This window comes from Meriones unguiculatus, chromosome 16 (genome assembly GCF_030254825.1).
Source record: "Meriones unguiculatus strain TT.TT164.6M chromosome 16, Bangor_MerUng_6.1, whole genome shotgun sequence".
NCBI classification, from domain to species: domain Eukaryota; kingdom Metazoa; phylum Chordata; class Mammalia; order Rodentia; family Muridae; genus Meriones; species Meriones unguiculatus.
The window spans coordinates 3,968,994-3,988,894 of record NC_083363.1 but is presented as its reverse complement, the minus strand read 5'-3'; the positions used below and the strand labels follow the sequence as shown (position 1 = coordinate 3,988,894).

Below are 19,901 nucleotides of genomic sequence, written 5' to 3'. Positions count from 1 at the left end.
AACCTTCTACACAACTGAAAGAATGCAACAGGGAATCTGTACAGACCGTATAAAGCTGAAACTCAGGAAACACCCAAAAGAAGGGACAAGTGAACCCGGTCTGACGGCACAGGCCTATCACCCCAGCCCTTGGGAGATGGAGGCAGGAGGAGCACAAGTTCAAGACAGGTTCTGCAAGTTGGAGGCCTCAAGAGACCCTTTCTCCACAAGTAAATGAGTAATTTGTAAAAGGCCAGCAATTTAAAATTCTAAAAATCACTGTGAGCGAACACTTCCTGCCTTGCAAATGTAAATTTCGTCCTACAACGCAGTGATCAGTGAACACACAGTAAAGGCAGAAGAGCGCTACTGTGTCCACATCCCTTAGGAGTGTCCTCCTCCACACACGTTATCCACGGCCTTCTTCTGAACGCTTGGCCTTCGAACAGCACATGAGCCCTGAGCTGACCGCTAAAATCCCCATGTTTGGGCTGAAGAGCTGGCTGGTGATTAAGAGTGTGTGATGCAGAGCCATGAGGCTGGGGACTGGAAAGATGCTTGCTGGTAAGAGCACTGGCTGCTCTTCCGGAGGACCCAGTTTCCATCCCCAGTGCCCACATGATGGCTAATAACCAAGAGATCCAATGCCCTCTCTGGCCTTTATGGGCACCGGGAATTCACATGGTGCACAGACATAAATGCAGGCAAAACACCCAAATATATGTGTTTTGTATACATAATAATTGTAAAAGAGGAATTTTAATCGTAAGGACTGGACTTCAGATACCCATTTTGACAAGCTGGATAGCCTACAAGCTCCTGTAAATCTAGCTCCAAGAGATCCATCACCCTCTCCTCAAAACAAAGCAAACAACAAACCCACTCTTACTTTTAGCCCTGCACACACGCGTATGTCCACGTGGGACCGTGTGCATGGCTGCTGTCCTTGGAGTGGAGGGGACGGTGCTGGGCCTTCTGGAGCTGCCCAGCGTGGGTACTGAGCACTGACCTGGGTCCCTGCAAAAGCATCGAGAACTGTAGGTACTGGACCTCTCGGCATTCTCTTGCCTCTAAAAGGGCCAAGGCACATGCGCATGTGCAAATAATTTAGGAAAACAAAAACAAAGAAACAAAGCACCACAAAACCCTATCCTAGGGGCAGACATGGGTTGGCCAGTAAGGCTCTTGACGTCACGCACAAGCCTGAGGCCCGTTCCTGGGTATTACATGGTGGAAGGAGAGATCTTACTCTTCCAAGGTGTTCCCTGAGTTGGTCACAGTGGCACAGAGCTTTAGTCCCAGCACTCAGGGGACACTGACCAACGGATTTCTGTGAGTTTGAGTGAGGCCAGCCTGGTCTACATAGCAGGTTCCAGGCCAGCCAGAGCTACACAGTGAGACCTTGTCTCAAAACAACAACAAAAGTTTTCCTCTAGCACGTGCACACACAAACAGAAATAATTAAGTAATTAATTAAATGTGCTTAAAAAGGTAAAAATTCTATGTGTGCACAAAGGCAACATTCTGAACGTAAGAAGCACTTGGCAGCCATAGACGAGGCATTTTTCCTCCCTCCACATGGACCATGAGACAGCAGGGGACTCAGAATTATTTTATAAGCGGTCTCAATTTCAGCTGCATGTTTATGATTTTGGCAGTACTGAATCCTCAGTTTACCTACCATTCTACTGAGTTCTCAAATGTTAAGTATCCGCGCATCTAAAACTCCTCTACAGGGACAACTGCGGCTGACAAGCACGAAGTGTTTAACAATGGCCAGCAAGGCCAACACAAGTGTCATCGGGACAGAGGACATGCATGTACCGAGCTTTCAGACCACTTCCCATAAATATGTACAGTGACTTTGCCAATTAAAAATAAAACCATGGGCCAGGTGGTGGCGGTGCACGCCTTTATCCCAGCAGAGAGGCAGAGGCAGGTTGGATCCCTGAGGTAAGGCCAGCCTGGTCTACAGAGTCAGGACAGCCGGGGATAGAGAGAGAAACCCTGCCTCAACATAACTAACTAACTAACTAAATAAAATACGGCACGGGCTGAAAATGGCTTAGGAGCACTAGCTGTTCTTCCAGAGGACCCAGACTCCATTCCTAACACCCACACGGTCATTCACAGCCGTGTGTAAGGCCAGTTCTGGGGAGCTGACACGCTCTGCACACACACTGTGCACAGACATTCATGCACTCAAAACACCCAGAAACATAAAATAAAAATAACATAAACCCAGACCCCACGGCAAGCAAGAGGTTAAACGGCACCTCCTTGCAGTAGAAGTTTTGGTTTTTGGTGCCTTTACAAAACTCAATTGTTATGTAAACGTGGTTTTGTCTTAATCCCAGGTGTGGGATGTGGGGCTGATTCAGACTGTCCAGAGCAGCAGACTCTGCCTCGTTCGGGCTCTGAGAGGGGCTCTTAGCCAGCTGCAGGACCTGGAGAGGGCATAAACGCCAGAGCTCCCCCCTCCAGGGGCTGTGAAGGAAGAAGAGGCTGCTGACATAGTTTGAGGAGAAGTTGGAGATCTCCTGAAAGGAAAATTGGACTTGCCCCAAGAAACTGTGTCCCTAAGCAGCAAGTGGTAAAGAAAACCCACCCTTCTCCCCACTATCCTTCTTCCTCTTCTACCTAGTGTGTGAAGAGAATGGGGAGGTAGAGGCATAGGAGACCCCAATGAAATAAAACAGGTCTAAAAAATATACTTGTACACTTCCCTAACTACCATAGATATTATAAGGCTCTCAAAACAAGGCTGGAGAATATAGAAAAACGACAGAGACATTTTCATAACACATCATGTTAAAGTCTGACACAAGTTACTATCAGAATGATGTCATTTCCATTTTTAAAAAAGATTGCCCAGAAAAAAATTTCAAGTATGCATAGCACAATTGCAACAGTTAGCCTTTAGGTGGTAGGATCATAAAAATTGCACGTGTGTTTTTGTGTTTTGAGATTTTTCTACAACAAAGGCGGGAGTCTACAACCCCAAAATTAAAAAACAAAACAAAACAAACAAACAAACAAAAAACCCTCTCAGCCAAGGACAGTGGCACACGCTTTTAATCCCAGCAGCAAGCTCTGTGAGTTCGGGGCCAGCCTGGTCTACACAGTGAGTTCAAGTGAGACCCTGTCTCGAATGAACCAGTCAACCAAACAACCAAACACACACAAAGAAACTGAGATTATATTCCCTAAACCAGCACTAAACCCGTGCGCTGCAGACCCTGGCCTGGACTGGCATGAAGCTTCGTCCCTGTCACATTCACTGTGAACAGACACAGGAGTCACCAAAGAAACACACTGTTCCATGCCACAATCCCACTGCTGGGTTTCCATCACCTCCCCTGTGTCTTACCTAGGGTTTCTGCTGCTGCATTAAACACCTTGATCTAAAGCAGCTTGGAGGGGAGAGGGTTTATCTTAGCTCACACTTCTGTGTCACATTCCGTCATCCAGAGGAGTCAGGGCAGGAACCTGGGGGCAGGAACTGAAGCAGAGGCCATGGGAGACTGCTGCTTTTGGCTTGCTTTCATATACAACCCAGGACCACCGCCCCAGGGCGGCATCCTCACAGTGAGCCAGATCCTCTCACATTAATCACCACAGGCTTGCCCACAGGCCAATCTGATGGAGCTACTTCCCAGCTGCGGTTCCCTTTTCCCAGACCTCTTCCCAGAGGACTCTAGCCCAAGACGAAAAAGCTAGTCAGGACACTTCACAGCCCCCAAACTCCATTCCAAACTTTAAGCAAGAGACTGAAGGCCTGGCTTAGCTCTGACACTCTGCTGTTTTAAAAATGAGATTCCTAGGACAGGTATGGAAGTGCAAGCCTCTAATCCCACACTTGGAAGGCAGTCAATGGATCTCTATGAGGCCAGCCTGGTCCACAGAATGTTTCAGGCTTCATAGAGTGATGCTGTTGGGTGCGTAGAAGGACATTTGTCTCTGTTAAAGAATCCGGAACCTGCATGATCAATACCACAAAGTTAAAATGGCAACAGTGAAAAAGACAAGTCCTTCACAAGCGGGCTCATGGATCTAATCACCAAAGGTGGAGGCAAGTGGCTCCCCAGGATGACCCTAGTGGCCATGGTCTACTAACCCGGGACACATGCTAGGCCATGCATGCCCTGCATATTTTATCTTGACTCATCTGCCGTTACAGAGATGGAGACCAGTCCAGGCCGGCTCTACCTCTGAGGACGTTGGCCTGGAGAAGCTTCCTAAGCTACCTCGTCACAAGCTGTGAGTGATGTCCTGAGCTCAGAGCAGCAGCCTGAAGGCAGCTCTGCCCCCGTAGGTCACATCCGCCCCACCGACACCGTGAGCCCAGTGACAGGGCCAGCAGATACAGCTGGCTTTAAGACAGACAACTGATTTATTTTAAAAACGCCTTTTTGATTTGTAAACTAGATGAACTTGATCTATAAATTACTGAGGAAGGATAAATTGGAAGCCCTACCCTATAATTTCTCATGCTGCTACCACTAACTCTAACCACACCAGCATCATTTGAGGATGTTCTATGGGTGCAACACATTACACGAGGTAATTTTCTTCACCACAGAAGAATCTCCCGTAATCTTTTGGAATCAATGTGGGAAACGTTTTCCCAGGACGCTCCAAAACGGGGCCCTTGCTCCCACCTGACCGGCAGTATGGCTTCCAAGAAGTCCTCCAGTGTCTACTTTCAGGCTTTCCTTGGTGTCTGCACCACAGAGCCCAGGGTTTACTTTCCTAGCAAGATGAGGGCAGAAATGATCCAGACTTCCCTCTCAAAACCCAAATTCTTTGGGGTGAAAAAAGACTTGGGAAGCAGACTGACGGGCTTTTTGTTTGTTTGGTTGGTTGGTTTTGTTTTTTCTGGAGAAAAAATCTTTATATCTACTGTATTTCTACTTATATCTAGGCTCTTGGCTTGGGAAGGAGTGCAGAGCTAGGGTTTGCCGGGGCCTGTGAGGCCCATCCTTTGCTGGTCCCAGTCTCTGCTGTCTCCTAACAGCGCTCAGGCTGAGGCCGACCCTTCACACCACAGGCTCTCCATCCTCTGTAACTAACAAGTGGGAACGGAACTGGAGAATTTGGAGAAATGGGGAACACAGACTTACTAAAAACAAGAATTGTCTTCTGCCACACATACTATCCTATTCTTAGTGGCACTCTTAGCCTGGCGGTGGCGCACACCTTTAATTCCAGCCCTCAGGAGGCAGAGGCAGGCGGATCTCTCTGAGTTCGAGGCCAACCTGGTCTACAGAGTGAGTTCCAGGATGGCCAGGGCTACACAAAGAAACCCTGAAAAAAAAAAAAAAAAAAAAAAAAAAAAAAAAAAAAAAGGAGAGAAAAGAAAAAGAAAAAAAGAATGGCATTCGCCAGACTGTTTTTCTCTCCTAGGACAGATCCGAGTCTAGGCCTGACAGGCACTGGCAAACTCTGGCCTTGCGTCCATTTCCAGACGTAAGGCAGCACAGTGGCAGGACTGCTTTGTTCTCTTTCTTCTTCGTTGTTTTGAACAAGGTGACCATTCTCCTTTGGAGGACGCAATACCATATAGCACCTCCAAAATTAACGAAGATGGCTGCCAGACAACAAAACCACGCTGTGAACAAGGCATCCCAAGAAGTTCTCGGGATGGGAAGAGGCTCCGTCACCAACAGCTCTGCCCTGCCCGCTCCTGACCCGCAGTGGCTCACACCCGCCTGTAGCCCCGATTCTGGGGGCTCCGGCACCCTCTCCTGGCATGCACTGCTGCGGCACACATGCAGGCAGAACTGGTTTAAGAACTGGTTGGCTGAGGCCGCGGCTCAGCGGCAGGGTGCTTGCCCAACAAGCACGGTCCTGGACTCGGCGGTACCCTAAAAACGTTTTCTAAATACTAACAGTCTAGTGAAAGATCCTGGGGGAGGCCTGTGTCCTGATCTGTGCAGTGGCCTTTGTTTTTATTTGGGGGCCACTGTTTTCTTTGCCTTTGTGTAGACTTAGAAGGGGAACTTAAATCAGGCAAATCCATAGGGTCATACCACGGTGCCCTTTCTGTCATCCTACGCGGTCAGTGTTTTCCTCTTGGGATGTTTAAACCATTTCATGTCATTTGTGTGGATTTTCCCCTTGTTTGTTTTTATTTTTTCACAAGATGGCGGGGTAGAAATGAGCTTAAAGCCACATCTACAGGTACTGTCCACAGATTCTTGGACCTCTTCAGCAAGCCTCTGTGATGGCCAGCACCTCTGGCGCCGCATCTCTGCCTGGCCGCCATGTGCCTCCCTGAGCCTTTCCTCTCACACACGCCAATCCATGGCTTGGGACTTACATCACAGATTTAACCAGGCAAATTTTAAGTTTCATAGTCTCTGACCTTTTGGCCTTTTAACCTAAATCTTACTGTATTCTCAGACATAAATTGCTTTCCTGGAAATCAGTAGTTTCACTGTAAACCAGACAGCCAACTGGTTACAGGAAAATTTCATGTCTTCCGTGTGCTTGGGGATAAAAACACCCAAAGCAAAAGTGTAAAGGTGTCTGTCCCCAGCTCTCAAATTTTGTTGTGCGTCCATGAAGTGGAAAATGAACCCATACCACACAAAGCACAGTGCATGCGTGCAGGGCCTCTGTAGCACGGGACACTTCAGAGAACCAGCTAACCTATCAATCACTCAGAAAGGAACAAAATTATACTTGCATCATTTCGGACAGAAAAATTAAACATCTGCTGAACATAATCGTTACTGAATGGCTAACATTCATGAGACACAGCACTGAGATACAGTGCGGCAGTGCGAGCCCACTCGGGTGTGGGGAGCCTCCACCCCCACAGCTTCCAACAACCGAGGGCTAGGTGGGTGCGCCTGGCTGCATGCTCCGGTTGTCTGCGCACTGTGCCATTATAAACGCTGCAGGCCAACCGTGCGCCCGTGAGAGGGCTAATTCTGTCACGGCACCCAACGGCGCTAACGCGCAGTAAGAGATGATTTCACAGCGCATCTAGCAATCACATGGCCTGGAACGAAGCAGAGGAGTCAATGAATGGCATCCCCGTGTCTGTCTGTCCTCTCCCTTGCTGCCTCTTTCTAGCCTGCCACTGCTCCAAGAAGAAATCACCAAGCACGGGAGAACACCACGGAAAATGTGTCTGAGCCGGGGCACAGTGGAGCACACCCGCAATCCCGGCACTGGGAAGATGGAGAATCAGAAGTTCAAAGTCACCCTTGGCTACAGATGACTTCAAAGACAGCCTGGGCTACACCAGACCCTGCCTCTAAAATAAATGAAGCCTGTCTGCCCCAATAATTTGCACAGAACAAGTGCCGCCTGATACAGAACAAGTCTGTGTGATGACCTGGGGACGGCTCGGCGCACAGGAGGCGCATGAACTCGGGCGCGGTGTGCTCCCTACACCCCCGGGCCAGTGTCTCCATGGCAGGTAACAGCACCCTCCTCCTCCAGAGTAGGGGTCAAGGGAGCCAACAAGTCAAGCAACCGTCAGCGGTGTCAGCGGGTTGCGGATTCAGACAGCCTGATTCCAGCACGATCTGTTGCCCTGTGCTGCAACAGGAGGACGGTAAATCCCCGGGAGTCAGCAGAACACAGAACCTGTGCGTCCTTTCGCAGCAGGCTGGATATCCTCTCAACGGATGAGGACTGCAACACGGAAACATTACAGCAGCGGGTTGTCTTAGCTGGGGCGTCTATTGCTAGGACAAACACCACGACCAAAAACAGCACGGGGGAGGGGGTTTGTTTCAGCTTACAGCTCTCGGGTCACACTTGACACTCAGGGAGGTCAGGGCACGAACACGAGGTGGAGGCTGAAGCAGGGGCTGGACCGCCGCTCACTGGCTTGTTCCATATGGCTTGTGCAGCCTGCTTTCCTCTACCTTCCTGATGGCACCCCTCACAATGGGCTGGGCCCTCCCCCACCAATCAGGAGGCTTTTTCTCAACTGAGGTTCCCTCCTTTCAGGTGACTCTGGCTTGTGACAGCTACAAAACAAAACAACAAACCTAGCCAGGAAGCGGACCAAAGAGGTGAGCTGTTAAAGGGAGGCAAGCAAAGGACGGGACAGTGACCACTGCATATTACGGGCGGGCAGCACGTGCCCCAGAGAAGCCGGCGGGATCTTCGTGTATGAGCGCCGTCACGGGCCGTGTGACGCTGACAGCCAGGGAGAAGAGGGCTCTATGAGAGAAGAGGCATGTGGGGAGACAAGGCAGCAGTAACTTCAGAACAGACCCTGGGGCCCGGGGAGATAGCCCAGCTAGGAAAGTGCTTCCCTGGAGGCATGAGGACCCAAGTGCAATCCACACCCATATAAAAGCGCCAGGCGTGGTGGAGTCTGCTTGTAAACCCAGGGCTGGGCGGGAAGCAAACAGGAGAAATCCTGAGAGACTGTCTCAATGGCTTCCACATATGTGAACATGCACACGCGCACACACACGCACACACACGCACACGCACACAAAGAATAACACATATAAAACCTCTGTGGAATGAACTGGGGGGGGGGGGTAATCTATACCCAGCGCAGCTATAAGCTCCTTAAACTTCCAGAGAAAGGTGGGCCACAGTTCACAGGATTAATGAGGCTAGGATCCATCTGCTGAAATGCAGTCAAGATACCAAACCCCGAGCCCATAGACTCCTAGAGAAAGAGGATGAATACGCAAGGCATCGCGCGCCTCCACCATTGCCAAACCTACAGTGGGGGCGTGCTGACCTAGTGGTTATTTAAATGTGTGACCTCAACCTGTCAGTAGGCTAATCAGAGTCATCCCTAATTAATGACACGCCCACTGTAACGAGGGCCTAAAGGTCCTCCCTGCCCTACCAGTCAAAGGAGGGGGAGCCTGGGAGGCTCACCGGCACCCGGCACCCAGCACCCGGCACCCGTAGCCTCCGTTAGACACAGGGGCCAGCGAGGGTCCCAGCAGCTCTGCGGCTCTAGGGAAGGAACACACCACTCGGGCTCTATGGAAGAGCTGGAAACAGCAGCAGGGAACCCTCGGCAAAACCACTGTGCTCAAAAGACCTCACAGTCTCGCTTAACGACATGTCACCTGCCTCTGAGGGGCAGCAATGAAGGCATGCAAGAATCTCTGTCCCCCAGCGGAGCAGTCGGCGGGGGGGGGGGGGGTGTTCCTGGCAAATCTACAAGTACTACATCATCGATGCATGGGAGGGACTTCCACACATAAGGAACTTTTCCCCTTATGTCTCAGACACCAAAACTGCAGGATGCCAAAAGAGTGCTAAAAGGTGGGATTTTAAAAAACGGGGCGGGGGTGTGGGGGAGAGGCAGGTCAGGTGATGAACGTCATCAATCCCAGCACTTAGGTGGCAGAGGCAGGCGGATCTAAAAAGAGGAAAAATGTGTTCAATGTTTACTTGCTGAGGGCCTGTGTGCTGACTCTGAAAGGAAGGAGCCTCAACAGAGAAAATGCCTCCAAAAGAGCTGGCTGTAAGGCATTTTCGTAATTAGCGATCAGTGATGGAGAGCCCAGCCGATTGTGGGCGATGCCATCCCTGCTTCCTATAAGCAAACCCAGGGAGCAGGCCAGTAAGCAGCCCCCTCCACAGCCTCTGCGTCAGCTCCTGCCTCCAGGTTCCTGCCAGCTTGAGTTCCTGCCCTGACTTCCTTCGGTGATGGACTAGGATGTGAAACTACAAGCCGAAAAACCCTTTCCTCCCCAAACAGCTTTTGGTCATGGTGTTCCACCACAGCAATGGTAACCCTGACTAGGAGAAGCTGGGACACTGTCACCTGGCACTAACAGAAAATGAGACTATGAGCGTGAGAAAGACTGCCAATATTAGAGGCAGGAGTGTCCAGAGCCATTCTTATTTACCTTTAAGGGGCCCAACTCCCCAGGATCCCAAGCAGGAAGCTCCCAGAGGAGCCCACAAGCAGCAAAGAAGTCTCCTTTCTCTGCCCTGATCAGGGTGTGCTTCCCTGGAACACTCCCCACGCTGCTACACGATCTACCCAAACCTTCCTAGCTTTCAAAGTCAGCCTGAGTGCACCTTGCCCTGGAGGTCCTGACCTCCAAGCCATCCCCAAGCGATGCCTGCACTCTCAAGGTCTGGCCACTACCAGTGAGGAGCACCAATTTATTCCAAGATCAACCTCCGCCCCACCCCCAGAAGGTGGCTCTGTCCTTAAAGTGCTTGTTCAGCAAACAGAGACCCCTGAATTTAATCTGGCACATATGTTTAAAGAAGGAGGTTAAAAACCAGCATGGCTGTATGTGCCTGTAACCCTGAGTCCTGGGAAGGCAGAGGAAGGGGGAATCCCGGGGACTGCTGGCCAACCAGTCTAGCCCAGTCAGCAAACTCCAGGTTTGCTGAAAGACAGTCTCAGATATGATGAAAAGCAACTGAGGAAGACAACGGATGTCCACTTTCACGAGTGCGTGTGCAGGCGGGTGCAGGCAGACACACGCAAGCGCAAACACACACACACACCAAACAGTACTTCTAATCTAGTCAACAAATCTTGAGCACCTACTAGACCCAGTACTGTTCAAGGGACTGGTGAAATTGCAGCCAACAGAATTGGGTCTTTTTCCCCCCCAAAGGAAGGGGAGGGTTCCTCTGCAGTGCTTTTCAAAATCTTCTTGAAAAGATCTGGCCTGAGACTCAGACCGGAATACCTGTTTAGTGGAACCTTGGGCTTCTCGGGTCCAAGCTCTCCACGCTCACTCAGACTGAAGGTACATAAACCCATAGGGAACAGAAGCCCACACAGCCACTTCTAAGTGAACTTCCACTTCTTAAAAACCTCAAAAGAACAAGGAAGGAAAAGAAAACAGCTACGAAAGCGCTGCTGAACCAACACATTTTAGGCACCGTGACAGAGCATTCCAATCCCCCTTGTAAAATAAAGAATGACCCCCCACCCCACCGAAGCCTTGCAGCCCCGGATTCAAGCGTCTAACAGACCTTAGAAAGTTGAACGCACCTCAGCTTCCCTAAGCAAATCTTTCCAACCCTTGGTTTCTTACCGATTAAGAACCCAGGGGAAACGAGCATATGCCACTTGGACGAACCCAGCGAGAATGACAAGAAAACGACAGACTGAGCTTCAAGCACAAGAGGGGCCCGAAGACCCAGCCCCTGGTGCGCGATGAACGCAGAAACAATTTTAAAAACAAACAAAAGCCGGGTCCCGCTCAGCCCGGCGGACCGTTCCAAGTTCCTCGGAGAAGGAAACGCGAACGGGCTCCAGGGGAGCCGCGAGGACCTGCTCGGCGTGGGAGTCCCCGCAGGATGTGAGAGGGACTCGGCGAACTCGGTCCGCTCCGCGGCGGCTTTTGTGAGCCGCGACAGCGGGCACCCCAGGGCGGGCGAGGGGGAGCGCCGAGCGGTGCCATGCGGCGCGGGCTGCCACCTGGGCACTCCCCCCGTCCTCCGCAGCGCCGACGCCAGGCGCCGGGAGCCCGGCCTGCGCCGCGCGCGCCTCGGGAGCCGCGACCTCTCCAGGGACCCCGCGCCGCCCCGGCCGCGAGCCCCGCCGCGCGCACTCACCTCAGCAGGCTGGAGAGCGGGTGGCTGGAGGAACCCAGGCCGCCGCCCCCGGAGCCGCCGCCGGGGCCGCCGCCGCCGCCGCCGCCGAAGCCCGAGGAGAGCCGCTTCCCGGACAGCAGCTTCTCCACGGCCGGGAGGTGCCCGGTGCGGGCCGCCTCCAGCAGCTCCTGCTCCTTCCCCATCCCCAGGACCGCCACCCCTCGGACCCCCCGCCCGGGGCCGCGCGCAGCCCGCTCCGGCTCCCAAACTTTCCGTCTCCGGGCAACGCACCCCTCAAACCGGCCGGGGACGCCACCCCCTCTGCCCCCCCCCCGCCTCCCTGGCTTCCCACCCCCCCGCGGCGCGTCACTTCCGGGATCCGGCGTCACGCGTCACCGCGCCCCCGCGCCCCGCCTCCTTGCCCACCTAGTGGGCGGGGCCGCCCCGCAGGTGACTGAGCGGAGCGTGGCTTCGCGGCGGCGGGGTTCGCGCCCAGAGCGCCCGCCCGTTCGCCGGGTGGGCGAGCGCACGCGCGGCAGACCTGTAGGAGCCTCCTGAGGCGCTCGCTTCCCAGAGGTCTGCGACCTCGTGGGGCTGGAGATACGGTAGTTTGTCCGGGCGCTGTAGCAACAAAAGAGATTTGGTTACGCGCCCGTTTTCAGTCCCATTCAAGACGCCAGGATTAAACAGGGAGTCGGCGCGGACAGCGAGAGCCGGACTTGAGAGATCCCGCCCCCTGGTGCCTCCTGGAGGCGAGGCCGGAGAGTTCTAACACCGCGGTTCGCCAGGTTGCAGCGCGCGTCCTTCATCCCAACATGTGGAAGCAGAAGCAGGTGTGTCTGAATTTGAGGCCGGCCTGCTCTACAAAGCAAGGTGCAGGCTAGCCAAAAGAAGGGGGACGAGAGCGGCGGGAGAGCCGGCGTAGGGGGAAGAGCACGGGCTGCCTGGTCAGAGGGTCTGGGTTTGATTCCCGGCGCCCACTTGGCGCCTTACAACAGGCTAGGTCCAGTTCCAGCGGAACCAACACCCTCTTCTGGCTTCCCAAGGTACCGTGAAAGCATGCACAGACACACACGTGTAGCCAAAACACCATACACATGATTTTTTTTTAAAGAAATAATTTTTTAAAAAAGCAATATCCTCAGCAGAGCGTGGTGGCGCACGCCTGTGATCCCAGCACTCAGGGAGGCAGAGGCAGGCGGATCTCTGTGAGTTCGAGGCCAGCCTGCTCTACAGAGTGAGCCCAAGAAAGCCAAAGCTACACAGAGAAACCCTGTCTCAAACAAACAAGGGCAATATCCTCGCGCTCCACCCTACTAACCCTTCAGTGAAAAGGTCAGAAGAGACCTTCTTCCTTAGTTGTCGTGAGACTGAACAAACATTTTAAAAGTCAGATGTGGGAAGCCAGCCCCAGCTTTGAGTATTGGTTGGCTGCGGGGAAAATGTAAGTGGGAAGGGGCGACTGTCTTTTCTGGTTTTTCTCCGGACGCTGGCCCTAGTCTGGCTCGAGGCAGGCGGCCAACACTTGAGGCGTTGGGTGAAAGCGTTGGATACACCCTGCTGGAGCTAGGGATGCTCGCGAAGCAGAAGGGAAGCCGTGGCAATACCCTGCTGAGCACGAGCCTTAGTGCTTTGGGAAGTGCGAGGTTGGCCCTGCCGAGGGCTGGTCAGTCAGCAGCAAACCGCCGGCCCCCGACTTCGCGCTGGAAGAGTCAAGTTAAAGAAGGATTCGTTGCCATTGCCTCCCTAGAAAGGAGGAGTCTCTTAGCAAACGACTCCTTTAAAAACTCTCATTTCCTAAGACGGAAGATCCACACCTCCAAACTTCTTTCTCGTTAAAACAAATTCAGTCTGAATGAATCCCTCGAGCGATCCTCGCGCTCCTGAGAGTGACCCCTCCGAGGATCGGTGGTCGTGACGTCATCGCGGCGCGACGACGAGCCGTCAGCGTCACTCCGGCGCGCCGCTCGGCGCACCGCGCCCTAGCCTGGCGGCGCTGCTGTCGTCCCTGTCCCGCTCCCGCCGCCATGGACAACCCTGGGGAGTCGCCTACGGACAAAGGCGGGGAGCCTGAGGAGTCAGAGGCGATGAGGGCCGCTCCTGGCGCCCCGGCGGCCGCCGGCGCTGAGGGACTCCCGGAGGAAACGGACGGGGATGGAGACGCGGACCTGAAAGAAGCCGCCGCGGAGGAAAGCGAGGTAGGGAGAAGTTTGTGGTAAGGCTTGAGGATTGCGTTTCTGACTGCTTCCTGCCCTCCAGAGCTGGGAGGACTAGAACTCCCTACGACTCTTTGTCATTGTGCAGCTCTGCGGGGCAGAGGGGGGCCGGGAAGTGTAGTAGGTGCTGCTTGCTGCTTCGTCTCCAGAGACTGCGTTCAGTCATGCTCTTACTTCGTGGGACGTTGAACCAGTGTCCTTGATGTAAATTCTAGGGGTTTCGGAGCCTTATCAAAATCCTCGACTGTGTCACCTCAAAAGCTAAGCATTGCTGCCTAGTTAACAACCTCAGTGTTGTTTAGGTTTCGTTTCCGCAGGTAAAATCTCTTGAGTTTAAAGCTGGGAATGACAGAGAGACCACAGAGTGAACATTGGATAAGGTGGAAATGGACTCTGTAAACGTGACGGCATGAAAACATTTGAAACTTTTAGGAAAAAGAAAATGTAACACAACTTTATGGGATTTTGCTTTTTTCTTTATGAGGAGCGTCAACCTAGCGCAGACTGGCCTTGAGCTTGTGATCCTCGTGTTACAGATTGTTTTCAGAAGAAAAAAAAAAATTAAGCTGAATGTCCCACTCAGGCAGCTGAAGTAGAAGGAATGAATTCCAGAAGTGCCTGGGCTACAAAATGAGACCTGCTTCTACTCCAGCTCCCTCAAAGAGGGGAGGGGAGGAAAAGGAAGATGGGGAGGGGGGGAGTTAAGGACAAATAAAATTGAAAATCTGAAGCACAAAGCTAGAAACATGAATAGATCCGTAACTGAAAAGAAGTTGAAAGGATTGTCAGGTATATGTCTCCACTTCCCTCTCCCAATTTCCATATGAGTTTAAATATGAATTTCTTTGTTCTTCGACACAGGGTTTCTCTGGGTAGCCCTGACTGTCCTAGAACTCGCGCTGTAGACCAGGCTGGCCTCCTCAGAGATTTGCCCGTCTCCCAAGTGCTGGGATTAAAGGCGTGTGCCATCACTGCCCAGCATGAATTTCTTTCTAAAGAAAGAAATTAAATTTCATTAATGAGTTCTGATGTATTAAGATTTCATAGTAAGTTGGTCTAGACAGAGTTTGGATTATACTTGTCATGAATAAAACTGTTAAGTGCTTGTGTGAAATGTAAATAATAAACATCTTCAAAGTCTTTAGTTTGGGGCAGGTAAAGGTGCTTGCCATGAAAGCCTGGGAACTGGAGTTTGATCCCCAGAACCCACATAAAGGTGGAAGAGAGCCATGTCCACAAAGTTGTCCCATGATCTCCATTTGCAAATCCACACGCAATATGTATGAATGTACGTAATAACTTAAAACTTTTGGTTTTTTAAACATATTTTTGTTATATTAATTTTTTGCCTGGGTGTATCTGTTTGCCATGTATGTGCCTGGTCCCTGTGGAAATCAGAAGAGGGCATCAGACCCTCTGAAATGGAGTTACTAATGTCTGTGAACTGCCATGTGGGCATTGGTAATGGAATCTGGACCCTCTTTAAGAACAACCAATACTCTTAACCTGTGAGCCAGTTCTCAGATTTTAGTTTAAACTCAGTATGGTGGTACAAGTCTATAATCCCAGCAAGGAGGCTGAGGCAGAATAAGTCAGAAACTGGAGACCAGGGAGAGATGGGCCACCAGCTTAGGCTACAAAATGAGACCTTGTTGTAAATTACAAGAGAAAAGAAAAGTTTCCAAACTGGGCATGGTGGTGCCCTTTCATCCTCGCACTGAGGAGGTAGAGGCAGGTAGATCTCTTAGTTCAAGGCCAGCCTGGTCTACATAGAGAGTTCAAGACTGCTAGGGCTAGGTAGGGAGACTCTTATGTTTCTAGTCTAATAATGGGAAAGATCTCATGATCCAGTAGAGAAAGGGGCAGAACAGAGCACTGTTGGGCAATGCTCCCTAGACACACTCACTGCTGAATAGAGAGAACTGTCCTGGAGTGAGCTTGGACGGGTGAGCCCACGGGAGAGTGGCTGTTTGGATCCTTGGCATTTTCCCCTTAGCATATCAAACAGAGCCAGGACCTCTATGTGATCATGGCTAAACTGGATTATTCATTTTCTTTCCCAGCTGGGCTATAATCCTCCTTCAGGAGACAGATGGCCTCTTATGCTGGCGGTATAAGCAATGCCTAGAACCAGACAGCTGCTGCATAGGCGGATTTGCTGGACTGGAAAGAGGAGGACATTTGATGACCTTGCCTGAAAAGTATACCAAATATGTAATGAGAGTTTCTGTCCATCTTCCTAGCTCAAGAGTCAGGACGTTTCAGACTTAACAGCCATTGAGAGGGAAGACTCGGCATTACTTACTCCTGCAGCCAAAAAACTGAAACTAGACACCAAGGAAAAGAAGGAGAAGAAGCAGAAAGTGGACGAGGATGAGATTCAGAAGATGCAGTGAGTCACTGACTGTCCTGGTTTCAGGGTTCTAACTCAGCTCTGCACGTTCAGTCTCGCTTGCTTGTTTGCTTTTGAGATAGGGTCTCATGAGGTTGAGGTCAATCTTAAAGTATTGATCCTCCTGCCTCAGCCTCCTTGGTGCTGAGATTACAGGCATGAGCCAGTATACCTAGATATAATTTCAGGCCAGCAACATGCCAGGTAAAGGTGCTTGCCACCAAGCCTAATGACCTGAGTTTGATCCTAGGAAACCACAAGTTCCTAGGAAAGAACAAGTTCCTGGAAATTGCCCTCTTACTACCAGACATAGGCATACTCCTGACATATACAAAATAAGTACATAAATATCAGGGTATAAATAATTTCTTTTTCAAAATGTTTTTGTTTTTATATTACATTTGGTCAGTATTTGCCTTATCAGTAATTATACATCACAGTCATTATTCAAAAAAACATGACTTTATTTTCTGGTTGCAATAATATAGGCTCATTGCAAACAACTCAAAATACAAGAAATAAAAATTAAAAAACAATCCAGCTGCTAAAGCTTATCCCAAGAATGTCTTCTCTGGGTATATTTGTGCAGACAGCATCTCATAAATACTTGTTTCCTGGCTGCACTGCATCTCACCTGTACCTGAACCATACCATCAATCTCTGTAACTATTGTGGTTGGGGGCTTTGAAATTTTGTTTCTTTTAACAACATTGTGTTACATCTTTGGGCACATCTCTACATCTTTCCATTTCTGTCTAAGATAAAATGTGATCTTGCTTTAGATGATCATTTCAGGTTTCTTCGTAATAATGTTTCTTTGGGCTTTTTTCTCCATTTTGCTTGGCCATTGATACTTTTGGGAATTTCCTATTAAGTCTTTGGTACATCTTCTAAAACTGGGTCAGCCGTCTTTTTATTTATTTAAAAGAATTAACTATAATGGGGGATAGAGAGAATGCTCAGAAGTTAGGAACCATCTGTGCTAACAGAGGTCCATTAAGGTCCCAGCACTCATAAATCAGGCTGCCTACAAATGCCTGTAACTAGTTCCCAGGGATCTGGCACGCCCTCTGGCCTCCATGGGCACCTGCACATACATGCGCACAGACAGACCAACAAGCACGCATACTACCATTGAGAAGTTCGTTGTTTCTGAGGAAGATAGGGCTAGTGATAAGGCCCAGCAGTCTGCCGGCCCGAGTTCAATCCCCAGAACCCACATGATGGAAGGAGAGAACTGACTCCCTCAAGTTGTCTGTCTTCATGAGTGTCCGCACTACACAGACGTACACCACACAGACACAGTAAGTAGACTCAAGAATGTAGAAGTATTAGGGCTGAGGCTAGAGCTCACTTTGTAGATTGCTTGTGTGTGATTGATCCAGCACTGAGTAAAACCAGATGTTCTGGCACATCTGTATTCCCACTCTCTGGGAGGTGGAGCCAGGAGGATCAGAAGTTCAAGTTTCTCCTGAGGCTAGCCTGAAGTATTGTGTCTCATAAGCTTTCTAACGACTGTACATATTTTTAATATTTCTGTCTAAACTTGTAAACACTGAAGAACCCTGATGTGCACGTAAATTTCTGTTACATGTTGAACGTCAGTGTGGCATGCAGTCAGCAGACTGTTTTCTCCTCATACTCCTGAGAAGGCATGCACCACCACATCCAGCTGCTTGTCGTTAATGAAAGGAAATTGTGTTTTGTTCTCCTCTTTCCAAAGTTCCTTAGGAGTGGAAATGTTGTTGACATTCCTCAAGCCTAAAGCCGTTGACTCCCTGACGCATGTTTTTGTCTGAGGCTTGCTTTTATTGACTTATGCCCTTAGTATTCATTCTCATTAACCAACTAATTACTGAATCTTTGTCTAGAATCCTGGTCTCTTCTTTTTCTGAGGAGCAGCTGAACCGCTATGAAATGTATCGCCGGTCAGCTTTCCCTAAAGCAGCCATTAAAAGGGTAAGGATGGACTGTGTGTGCTCGTTTTCCCCATTGTGTGGGGAGGGAGCTAGGCTCCACAGTTGTGCCGTCAGCATTCTCAAGTGAGATGGCTAGGAGGGAGAGACAGTCGCCTCTCACTGTCTGGCTGCCTCCAGCTTTGTATGCCAAGTACAGCAAGTTGTAACACATACTAACCCTTGAGGGTTTTAGAGTGTTTTCAATTGGTGTGTCTGTGAGTATATGACACGTGGTATATTCACGTGTGAGGGTGCCCATGAAAACCAGAAGAGGGCATTCGCTCCCCTCAACTGCAGTTAGAGGGGGTTGTCAGCCACCTAATGCGGGTGCTGGGAACTGAATGCTGGTCCTCTCAAAGAGCAGCAAGCACTCTTAACCACTGAGCTGTCTCTCCGGCCACAGTCATTATTTCAGTAGCCTGTTTTAGCACTCGGCCTTCAGTGTGGCCCTCACTCACTCAGTGTCGCTGCCTTCCAAAGCCAGGTGTTGACTATGTTAACACAGTTCTCCTTTCTCCCCAGCTAATCCAGTCCATCACCGGCACCTCTGTGTCTCAGAATGTTGTCATTGCCATGTCTGGTATTTCTAAAGTTTTTGTTGGGGAGGTGGTAGAAGAAGGTGAGTGGCCTTGCTCATTGCTGTCATGGAGATCTTATTTTCAAGAATCTCTGTCCCAAGGCATTTAAGGATCTGTGGGGATTTCCAACTGCACTAGAAGCTGATCCTGTAGGAAGCCTTGTCTTGAGAGCATGGCTATTCTTGTAATTTTTATTACTGGGGGGATGGGTATGAGACCAACCACTTAGGAAATCCCTTTCCTTAGCCCAGGATGACAAGAACAGTTCTGTATATTTCCTCAGCAGACCCTCTGCCTTTCAGTGTGAGAAGAAAAGCAATGCCCCATGAGAGTCTTCCCTCTGGTCTCCAAACTCAGAGATCCTCCTGAGTGTTGGGATTAAAGGTGGGCACCACTGCGCCCAGCTTATAGCGTTCTCTTAAGGGGAAACATCTTCATTTGTTTCTCTGACAAATTTCACAAAAGCCAGAATTAAAACTCAAGGGTTGTGATTAGCAAATCTTATGGTATTGTATCCTCTCCCCACACCAGCCCTGGACGTGTGTGAGAAATGGGGAGAGATCCCACCCCTGCAGCCCAAGCACATGAGGGAAGCTGTTCGGAGGCTCAAGTCCAAGGGGCAAATCCCCAGCTCAAAGCACAAGAAAATAACCTTCTTCTAGCTCTGGCCGAGAACGTCCGGGACTCTCTAGAGTTGTTGGCGCTCCAAGGACTCACGGTGCTGATTTTAATGTGTCTGTCACACCTGCAAGGTGGCGCAGTGTGGCTCAGACTTGCCTTCACTCAATCGTGGACTGTCTTCTGGCATTTTGAAGAATTTCACTCTTTCTTGGCTAGTTTGAAGATACAAGGCCTTTAATATCTCCAGGAGAGGAAAGTGCTTTCAGAGAGAATAAGAGCAATGGTGGCGTCACACTGAAGTCTGACTAACTTGTGACCATCCGCTGTGAAGACAGTCACAGCAGCGAAATACGTTGAGTGTTGTACAATAGGCTTTCCAACTTGTGTGGAAAAGTTTATTTTGTTGCAGACAAAATTCATCATTCTTCCAGTGTCTAAATAAAACTAGTCTTGTTTTTTGTTGTTGGTGGTGGTTTGTTTTTTCCAAGACAAGAGTTTTTCTGTATAACCCAGGCTGTCCTGGAATTCACTTTGTAGACGAAGCTGGCCTCTGAGGACTGCCTGCCTGTCTCCTGAGTGCTGAGATTAAAGGCGTACGCCACCCCTGCCCAACATGTTAGGGTCTCACTAGTTCTGGCTGTCCTGG

General features: G+C 50.4%; 2 protein-coding genes across 9 annotated transcripts in view; one reads left to right on the top strand and one right to left on the bottom strand.

The window, feature by feature from the left end:
* Anks1a (ankyrin repeat and sterile alpha motif domain containing 1A) overlaps nt 1–11,807 on the bottom strand; it is a 154,979-nt gene extending 143,172 nt beyond the window's left edge. For 4 of the 7 annotated variants that reach the window (XM_021630113.2, XM_021630096.2, XM_021630103.2 and 1 more), the window contains exon 1: nt 11,512–11,807. In XM_021630113.2, coding sequence (XP_021485788.1) covers nt 11,512–11,693 — 182 coding nt within the window. In that variant the 5' untranslated portion in view covers nt 11,694–11,807. The remainder of the gene's footprint in view (nt 1–11,511) is intronic. The other 3 variants (XM_060369158.1, XM_021630107.2, XM_060369160.1) reach the window with 2 other exon arrangements.
* Nucleotides 11,808–11,963: 156 nt separating this feature from the next.
* Nucleotides 11,964–19,713, top strand: Taf11 (TATA-box binding protein associated factor 11). Of its 2 annotated transcripts, XM_021630252.2 has the most exons (5): nt 12,609–13,688; nt 15,950–16,098; nt 17,970–18,057; nt 18,579–18,675; nt 19,166–19,713. In XM_021630252.2, exons 1-5 carry the CDS (start codon nt 13,518–13,520, stop codon nt 19,294–19,296), a joined length of 636 nt encoding a protein of 211 aa, XP_021485927.1. In that variant the 5' UTR covers nt 12,609–13,517; the 3' UTR covers nt 19,297–19,713. The 2 variants fall into 2 exon arrangements, with proteins under 2 accessions (XP_060225140.1, XP_021485927.1); XM_060369157.1 differs by lacking the exon at nt 18,579–18,675 and having other exon boundaries at nt 11,964–13,688.
* Nucleotides 19,714–19,901: the final 188 nt, after the last annotated feature.

Coding starts and splice junctions, on each gene's coding strand:
- Taf11 (XM_021630252.2), top strand. CDS start 13,518: ATGGACAACCCTGGGGAGTCGCCTACGGACAAAGGCGGGGAGCCTGAG. Junction 13,689..15,949: donor CCGCCGCGGAGGAAAGCGAG/GTAGGGAGAAGT, acceptor CCATCTTCCTAG/CTCAAGAGTCAGGACGTTTC. Junction 18,058..18,578: donor CTAAAGCAGCCATTAAAAGG/GTAAGGATGGAC, acceptor CTTTCTCCCCAG/CTAATCCAGTCCATCACCGG.